At 36.0% G+C, this 10,331-nt stretch overlaps 1 protein-coding gene across 21 annotated transcripts in view; it reads right to left on the bottom strand.

The window, feature by feature from the left end:
• Nucleotides 1-1,844: 1,844 nt before the first annotated feature.
• Nucleotides 1,845-10,331, bottom strand: part of CELF1 (CUGBP Elav-like family member 1) — a 52,514-nt gene continuing 44,027 nt past the window's right edge. For 20 of the 21 annotated variants that reach the window (XM_081935035.1, XM_081935042.1, XM_081935025.1 and 17 more), the window contains one exon: nt 1,845-9,849. In XM_081935035.1, coding sequence (XP_081791161.1) covers nt 9,722-9,849 — 128 coding nt within the window. In that variant the 3' untranslated portion in view covers nt 1,845-9,721. The remainder of the gene's footprint in view (nt 9,850-10,331) is intronic. The other variant, XM_081935022.1, reaches the window with a different exon arrangement.

The raw sequence follows: 10,331 nt of genomic DNA, 5'->3' as shown, positions 1-10,331 counted from the left end.
TGCTTTTGTTCTGTATGTGTTGTCTTGTTTTTTTAAAGAAAAAAATAAACTTCTCATAAGAACATTATACCGTAATCAACTTTATTTAATTTGAACAGAATTAAAAACCAAAAATTCCTTCACCTGCAGTTCAATTCACTGTTATCTCATTTTGTTGCGAGGACTAGGCTAGAGAGTTGGTAAAATGCCATATATGACATTTTATATATGCCAAAAATCATATATAATAAATTTTTTTGGGGGGGGGGGCAATTGTACCTAAAAAAAACTTTGGGAAGAGATGGAATTTAGTAGCTATGTAAATATTTGTAAAATGTATGAGATCGAATTTCCAATCAGATACATCCCTGTCTAAATTCTTAATGCCAATTGAACCATATGGTTTATCTTAGGATATGACAAATACTTAAATAGTGTTGCTGGGATTTCAGTGGAATCAAGTTTTTAATTCTTAAAAATTATTAGAATTCAAGAATGGCACAGCTTACTAGATCAGGCTGGAATTAAAAATCATGAAGGTGAATTTAATAACCAGATTATATTTTAAGGGACTTGTGTTCCCGTTCTTGCTTTGCCTGAGCATCCCCTTTCATTTAAACACAGGAAATCTAGAAGCATGTCTATGGTTTAGATTTTTAAACATGTAGGGGGGGGGGGGGTTAATAAGAAACCAATAGCAAAGCAAAGGCCTTTCTTACACAATTGTTAACTTCATTCAACACTGGTTTCACTTTAGTATTAACATATAAGAAATATAATGATATTTTTATCAATGTCAAATTGATTGTTCAAGTGTTTCCTCAGTTTTTCACTCATGCTTACAAATGACTTCGAAATAGCTTTTCAATCTTGTTGTTTAATGTACCACAAAACAGGTGATGCAGAATTTTGTAATGGTGCAACAGAGGGGCACAATGATGACTAAATACTCACCGCATACATTTGAAATTAAGCCATTTAAAACATTTCCAAAATCATTTATAGGGATTATTTCTAGCAGGAAATACAATGTATATATATCAGAAATGGTTCATGCACATCATTAAAAAATTATTATAAGGACAAACATTTCTCATTTTAACTTGATCTAAGAAAGAATCCAAACAATTATTAGTATTTATTAGGTGGTAGAATTTGGTGCTTATTAGAAGGTAAAAGTAAAAAAAAGAAAGAATGCTAATTAGCTGACTTTTAAATGAATTTCTACCTAAACCTCATAATCTTATCTTGTAGGATTTTTCTTCTTTTATTTGATAAGGTAAAAAGTAAAAACAATGTGAAGAAATGCACCCTGCAATATAGGCCTTAAGATTTGTTTGTAGTACAAATAATTATAATCTATATTCAATATAATTACTTATAATGAAGTTATAATAGAAAGTGTTGACGTTTTGCAAAGCCACTCAAGATTCAAATACAGTTGCAGGAATTAGGAGAAAGAATCTAAAAGACTATACCGTTTATCTTTATACTTTAAAAATGTGGCAGCTTTCCCAGGGTAATTTAAACAAGATAAACTTAGCAGAAAAAAACTGAATGGAGAAGCACTTTTGTATAATAAACTATTCCTCATGTGTATATTTACCTACCAGAAAAATATTTGATGAAACTGATCCTGGCCCAGCCAAACCTTAAAGTGAAATGCTCAGAAAAATAATTTAAATTAAGAGAGGGGGGAAAGGTGAGCTTTTATATTTGGAGAAGCAGCATGCCAGTGACAGAAAAGATGATGTATATATTCCATCTTCTCATGTTTAGACTAAGCAACCCTTTTTGTAAATACCTGGAAACCAATATACCAATTTGCCTGTTCTATGTAAGTAAATACAAGGATGACACAGAAATTTCTTCTCAAACAGTTTAATAGCAAATAAACAAAGGGAGATACCACACTTGGCATATACAAAATGACTTCTTGTCTGTGTGTCTGTGCAATTAAAACAGCTTTAAGTTCCCCAGTGGGACAAAAAGAAACCACACACAAAAGGAAGAAAATTCCTTAATACATACTCGCTCGTTCCAAACTTGTAACAAAACTGTCATTTTTTTAAATCCACTACACAAACTCCGTGATCAGAAAAGCAACATGTGCTTCTTTTTTAACCACTAAAGTAAAATCCATAATTTTCTACAGAGTACAACACAATTTCACACAAAAAAGACATTTTGTTTTGCAAATCAAACAAGAAAAAGGAACAGTTCAAACAGGGTAAAGAAAAGCATTGCTACAACAGAATCACGACTTTGAGTTGATTAAATCCTGTTAAACTGCAGAACAGATTCTACATTTGGTCATAGTGGCAATTTGTTTTCTTGTCACATTTGTGAATCACTTTACATTGTTTTCTAGTAGAAAAGGCAAAAAACTGTACAAAACCCCTAGTGTTAAATACAATGTTTGTACCAATAAAAAAGCCCACAGGTTTTTTTTTCCAAAATGTAAATTTTCTTTTTTTTTTAATTATTCACAAAAAGCAGCTAGAAATAAAAGGCAGCTGCTGCTTTACTGTCTCAAATCCATTAAAACCACCACAGAATTATTAAAACAATCAAAGGAAAGAAAGGAAAGGAACATCTAATGTTTGGCATTTTGGTTTTCTCCAGAGATTTTTTTTTTTTTACCACAGGATTCTCCAGAGTTTCTCATGAAACTGTATGCGCATTATAAAGAAATGTATTGGCAAAATTAATACACTGCAAGGCCTTGACTTCCCTGCCATCAGACACCCCTGTGCATTGTGACTGTGAGCCTAAGGTCAATCATGTCACAGCTGTACCCCGAATAATGCAATGATATATCCCCTTTCAAGTCACTCTCATCCTTAGAGATGCTGATCACCAGGTTGAGAGAAGAACAAATACAGAGAGAGATTACCCAACCAGCAAGAGAGTTGGCAGCTGGTTTTTTGCCAACAATAGAGTGAAAGCTTCCTAAGGCCTAGATAGGTCTCTTACATGTTTCTACTCTCCAAATGTTTTGTTTCACATTCCTTCCTCCTGTTAAAATTCCTTCATAGCTTCTCCTCCACCCCGTTGCCCCTTGTGCTTAGTCCTTACCACAGGACTTTTTTCAGGTGCTGTGAAGCCCCCGGACTATATCTCAGCTTCTAAAGCAGATCATACGTGCAGCAAAGCTGAAGCATGTTTCCCAGAGAAGGATAATCTGTCCTATTTCTTCATCAGGCCAGAAAAAGAAAAAAAAAAGAAAACTGCATGTCTCCTAACCCAATTAAAGAACAAAACTTAAAAAAAAAAAATCTCCACAGAGGAGATTCCCCCAGCTAAGGCCCCTGAGAAAAGGAGCCGGGGTTGGTACCCTGTTCAGGTAACAGCCAACGTGCTGTTATATTGTGCTTGTCACTTGGAGAAAGAGCCAGCAGTTTTGTGCCTAGGCTTACAGATTCCTTCCATGGGATATATGCGACATGCTATTTCAAGTGTAAGAACTGGAGAGCAATCAAGCTTCCATTCACTGAGAGTTACTGGTGTTAAAATTTCACAAAGCAAGTCGCGTATTAAACAAGAGGTACAAATTAAGGCTACCCCAAAAGAGCCTGAGCTCCGTTGGATTTCAGAAGCAGTATTACACGAACATCCCACATCTTTCTGTTAAACTTGTATCCCTGCCGCTGCCACCATGACCATCTGAACAGTGCAATCAAGCCCCTGAGACCTTTCCATAGCTGTGATAATAGAGCAAGGTGCAGATACTGTGTAAAGCAGTCTAAATGCACAGGAGATGTCCTTACATGACATATGATCACAAGTCTGGCATCCAAAATAGGACAGCTTTGAAACCTAATAAATTGCTCAGTTTTTGCACCAACTATAGAAAACAGAGGTGAAGGGTGTATATATATATACAGGATTGTGAAGAACACAGCAGGAAACATGCAAAACGTTTACAGGGGCATTATTTGAAATTTTAAAAGAAAAACAAAACAAAAACAAAAACTCACATTTTGCTGAGGAGATTGTAGTTACAAAAAACTAAGCATGCAAAGGTTTAACAAAATACAACACCAACTTTGATTAAATTCTCACCGCAGACAAAGGCTGATAATCACACAGGGAGGAAAAAGCAGTTAAGTGCCAGGGCAAAAATGCAGCTACAATCAGGAAAAAGTGTAGTTCAAGTGTTTTCTGCTGAAGCTACTCAAGTCAATAAACACATGCTCTCTCCGCAAGCATGGCCAAGTAGGTTCAGCAAAATGTGACCAGAAGCCTCCTGAAAGCTTTGAGTTGCATCCTTTTACTTTTTCCTTCGAAGATTTTTTGTTGAAACTAAGCACACAGAAAAAAACTAAGCCTAGAAAGTGATTGGCTGTATGTTCACAGAAATACAAATACTCCACGAGGTATGCTAGCAAGGCTGCTCTGAAGACAATTACAAAGAATCAGAATCACAAAATCAAGTGGTTATCTTATGAAGTTCTAGAAAAATAGAATTCTTTTATATTCAAATGCAAGTTTAAATATTCCCCATCAGCAGTCTTTCTAGCAAAACCAATTTGGCAGCACAAAAAAAAAAAAAAAAGGAAAGAAAAAAAGAAGAAACAAACATAATAAAAATACACATCAGCATCAAAAGTCAACACAAGGTCAAAGGGTGAGAGTTCAAGCATCAGAGAAGCTGAAGAGACAAGGATTTGGACGATGTACTTGAACGCCACATCGACATGCTTTAGGCACAACGATGAACAAACGGCAGGAATCTAGAAAAAAACAAACCAGAAAGAAGGAGACCTACTGAGTTACACAGAACAGTACATCCAAACAGAGAGAGAAAGAGAGAAGAGAGTGAAACAGGAATGGGCACTGTACAATGAGACCTCTTGGGGAGGGGGGGGGGAGTTGACAAGGAAGGGCAGCACATGCCAACAATGAACAAGTAAAAGTTGAAGTGCATAAGACACCAAATAAATGTAAAAATTGTCAGAAATTAAATGGAACAGAGGCCTGGGATTCCCTTTAGACTCTGGCTACAGAATGGACTCTGACTTAGTGGCATACAGCTGCGCATTCAACACAGCTCTAAGTCAGTGTTCCTGCTATGTCTTCATGAGGAAGGTAGCACCCATCCCTTCCATGAGAACTTGACTTCATAAAATGTAATTGTGGGACAGTTCACATAACAGGTGGGAGACAAAGCAGAGATCACTGGGCAACTGGGCACTGGTAGTTTAACACTTTCTTCTTCTTACCATACTTAGGCAATAGAAACTCATGTGTGTGTGTATGTACGTACATGTATGTAGATTCTGGCATTACAATGACATGAAACACGTTTACTGTGTGAGTAAAACTGATGCCCCCACAGAAAGGAAAGAATTAAGACTTCACTGCAAGTTAAGACTTGCTGCAGCCGAGCCCTTTTTACTATGGTACTTGCAAAAAAATCCACCACCCTCCTTTGCAACTCTTTTCAATATGTAAATGTTACTCTTTGATTCTGTGAGGAGGAATTCTGGACTCTCAAAAGTTCTACAGTCACCTCTGCCAGTTTTGAAAGGAAGGGTTTTTTTATCTGCAGAGACTTGTAAGAGATTTTCAAAGCGACAGAATCTCTTAACAGGATCACAACACAAGAGGGCTAAATATCAATGACAAACACATTTAAGCATTCTCTTAACATAGTGTTCATAAGCAAATGTCTGAAGCAGCATACGAATAGTGGAAAAAGTACTATCGTTCTTAGCTTTGCCCTCACTTCCATCCTAATTATAATAAATGCATGTTACAACATTTTGATTTTAATACAGAGACCTATTTCAGCTGAATAGTACAAATGAAGTACACATTTGTGTGAATGCAATTTACTTTTTCTAACAAATGTCAAGCTACACAATGTTATTTAATTTTAAACTTACTTAAAAACAACACTGGCTTGGAATCAAAATGAGTGATCTTTAAACAAACCATCCTTCCGTTAGTTCACGTTTTGGATCTAGGGCAACCCTTCTTCAGCTGAAACAAGGGAGGAATTAATCCTTGTTAACTCTTTTTCCTCTTTCTAATTCCCTATACCCCTGTATGTCCTAGGATTGGGGAATTCATTGGATAAAATTGATAGTAATACTAAGAGAAGTACATTAGTAAAGTCACTTCCCCTGGAGTATCCTTAATGAACCCAAGAAGGCTCCCACTGGCAGAAAAACCTTTGATCCAACTAGAGATGTGCAGCGTTCATGTCCAAAGATGGCAAAGATCTGGCTTGGGCACCCCTCTCTACTTGTCAACTGCTCTTTTAAGAAGCAGTATCTTTTCTTGGTGTGTGCAATTGCCTAAATATGTTTGAATTAAGGAACCAGCAAAGATTGCATTTGCTCCTTCCCTTGGTGTGTGTGTGTGTTTACAAAAGTTAAATTGCTGAATTAAAATATGAGTGTTTAAAATTATTTTTATCATAAAATACACACCCCAAACTCTCAATACAATATTTTCTCTTTCCCAGAATCTATCCATTCATGTGAATTAACAAAATACATAGGTAAAAAGCTACATGCAAAACCATGATGTCTACTTCTTTATTTTAAAGATATCCACCCTCTCCCCCAATAATACTAAGGCTCTGGTGTTGCAAAAAATTTGCTTCATGAATGCAAATACTGCTCAATATAATTTTCAGTATAACTGAAACTTCTTTACCAATTTCTGCCTTCTGCGTGTGTATTACCAAACTCAACATTTTAATCTGAGGATGTGTATATAAGTAATTATGATATCAAGTAACTAAATGATTATGTTCCAATTTGATCGGCTTCGGTGATTTTTTTTTTGCCAAAGATTGGGCAGAGGGAGCAGACCAAGTAATAAGCTATAAAAATGATATGTAGAAGCAAAACTCCAAAGGGGAATCTATATGTATCCTTGTATAAACCAGATTCATTTTCTTGCCAAGTAGGAATCTCCCTGGGAAACAAATCTTCATTATTTGTTCTGAAAAGCATTTGTGTGGCCAGATCAAGGGAAATTTAGGAGAAACAAGTATTTTGGTTGAAGCATTCTATCTTAAATCATTCAGAACAGCACCACTAAAGGCACAAGAATTCTGCCAATCTATTCCAAAGATCTCTTTTAGAATTTAACCTGCATTCTTAACTTTGGTAACTCTGACAGTAGAATTAGGACACTTGCATTGATCATACTTATGAAAGGAAACATTATAGGATAAGCATAACACAAATATTGTGTTGCTAGTTCAACGGGAGGAAAGTTGCCCCATAGCTGTCATGATGGAAGCATACAGAAAACTTACAAAGTATATGGACATTGAATAAATAGCGACAAAGTATTTAGAAAAGCTATAATAGTGACTGAGAAGAGTAGTAGTACTGGGAGGAGTGACTATAGCAAAAATTGAGCACAGCTTTCCTCCTCCACTGGTTCACAGCATTAATTCTTATCCTATTTAGCAGTTTGCCTAGTTACAAACAGGCCACTGAAAGTCAGTAGTTTCATTCATGCACATTGTTTATGTATGCGTTACACAATCACATTCAGGATTATGCAAAACCCTGGTCTTATCCAGTGAAATAATTTAGATAATAAATATTCTCCACCCTGGAGCAGTATAAAACTTCTATAAAAATAGAAACAACATTCTTGGTTATATCAGGTTGCAACTGGAGCAATTGCTCCCAACCATGACCTCTTTTTTTTCCTGAAAGTATATTTTTATTTAAAAAATCCCTTGACAATTCTGGGACCCCCAGCACTCCAACACTCCCCCATCCTCATAATATCAGGATACAACTTCTCCTAGTGCACAAACTTCAAATGGTATACAGTTATCTAAGTGTATGCAAATGCTTTTAAATTAGACCCCAAATATTCAACACTAAAGGATACCACATGCCAGCACAAATGGAAAATTTGGCAATTTGACCATTCAACCTTTTTATCACCATTGTATATGCTTTTAAAATAAATTCTGTTTAATCTTTACTATGCTATTCATCAAATTATAAATCTACAGTGAGATTCCAAATTCATCAGGAAAACTTGAATCACAGATGGGTGGCCTTATGCAAATTATAATGCCTCAATTTTAGTAAACAAGGGGACCCAGTCCCTAGTAAATGCCTGACTATCCTATTGAGTTTTATCTTATCCAATGGCATTTCCAACTTGATGAGCTTTGGGATCTTCCTTGGAACTATTTTTTTTTCATCCTCCCCTAAAATGTCTTGTTTCTAAATACAAAATTGATGGGTTGACTGGCGTGCTGTGAAAATGTTTTAACAAATGAGAAAGAGCATATTCAAAAAGTAGCAATACATTGAATCTATATATAACACTGTAAACTTTCCTAACAATAGGACTAGCTTTTTCTAGCCTCAGGGCTAGATTTTACATAACTTCCCATCATGGCTCAAACTCATACTGTTAAAAATTCCCTTTGGATTCAGGTGTAGTGTGTATAAAAATGTAATGCTTTTGGCAGTTACACCCATGTGAAAAAAAGGATGTGTATTAGAAGGGGAAGAAACCTGACTTTTAATTATTAGGCACTGGGATCAGGCAATATGTAGACCAGATCAAAATTCTGCACAGATTCAGTCCTTTGAATTTAGTCTTTTTTGCACTGGCACACGCTCAAAAGAAAACTGTTGTATAACAAGATGACAATTTTTGTGAAAAATAAATCTATATAAGAAACAAGAAAAAATATTTGGGCCAGTATTATTCTGACATACACTTGTACAAAGTTGGGGGGGGGGGGGGGGGAGTGAATGCTAGAAATCAGAGCAATATGAGCTCATTTTAAAACCATCTGTCAGTTTAACACTAAGGAGACTTTAACTTGTACTTTATGAGCACCATTTCTTTATGTACAAGTTCTAGAACAGGGGAAGAACAAATTTCATCATGAGACATTGGATTTGTAGTAAGATTGTAAATTAAATCCAGGAATTCCTGAATTACAGCCTAAAGTGTAGATAACTTCATTAAACCAACTAACTTCAAGTGTAGTTTCCAAGAAATTGAAACACTAATTCATATTATCCAATTTTAAAAAAGGTTGTTCTGTCCAAAGTGTAAACAGCTGATCAAAAAACATCACTGGATACTTTTGTAAGCTGCAACCACACACATTGCACTATACAAATGTATTTTAGCATTATAATTACTGCATTTTTCCTTTACCACATGAATATTTTTGCCCAACTATTATCCTCCAACTGACTGATTCTGTATACAGTTCTCACATAAGGCATTTACTAAATAAACCTAGCAAATAGCTTGGCAAAGCTCCTTGGGGGTTGTTCATTAACCAACCACCACATGATTTGGATTCAGGTTCCTGCTTCCCCTTTTCATGAGTATCATTGGGGTCTCCTCAAATCTAAGTCATGCAGTGTCACTTCCAATTGCACTTACTATTTTCCTTTCCTCTCCAAGGTGGCTGGCATTGGTCCTTCTCAAAAACACAGTTACAAACACAGCAAACTTTTTTTTTTTAAAAAAAATTAGTGATATGGCACCTAAGCTCCAAAGTAAAACACTGGAAACAAAAGCACAAAGGTGTCCTCCATCCGCAGAATTCCCAGTAGAGGCTGCAGCTGAGTCTTCAGGGGAAGATGTGCCAGACAGAATGGTATCAATCAGCTTCCGAGACTGTAAAAATACAGCCTTAAAGAGTTTTTGAATCCCTAAGTGGGCTCCTCCCCAACTTACCAGAAGATCCTTCTCACTCCAGTTCCAGGGGGAGGGGCACTCAATATGGCTTGCTGTCATTCTTAGAGCGCTTGAGCTGTACTTTCAGTCGCTTCATGCCAATTTGAAATCCATTCATTGACTGGATGGCAGCTTGTGCAGAGACGGGATTGTCATAACTTACAAAACCTAAGAAAAGAAAAACTCACAGTTAAGTGCAGTTAGAGGATAAGAATATGAATATTTATCATTATCACCACCATCACAACATCCTTTTTTAAAAAATACAAAGCCACTCTTAACTTTTAGTGTAACTACAGATAAAGCGTATGAAATGGAGTAGGACTTTAAAAAATACAATTCCCTACTCAACTCAAACATACAAGCAGATGTTAGAGTCTTTTTAGCGCTATAATCTGCAACTGCCAATTCTGCTACTGATAAATGTCTTGGAAAAGAGGAGCTAGAATATTTCAGATGCCATCCAAACCTGAAATTTTTAGTGAGCTCAATTGCTAAATATATGACTGAGCAATCATGCTAACACTACTTTTAAGTTGAGTCACGTTGCTTTCTTATTTACCAATTTTTTGCTTACATATAATTAGTTGCAGAGCAGCAACTTACTGACTTAAATGTTTCACAATAAAAGTTTCTATACCAGTTCATTA

Source organism: Natrix helvetica, assembly GCF_964273705.1.
Source record: "Natrix helvetica genome assembly, chromosome: 1".
In the NCBI taxonomy this organism is placed as follows: domain Eukaryota; kingdom Metazoa; phylum Chordata; class Lepidosauria; order Squamata; family Natricidae; genus Natrix; species Natrix helvetica.
The sequence above is the reverse complement of the archived record's forward strand: the minus strand, read 5'-3'. Positions and strand labels throughout refer to the sequence as shown.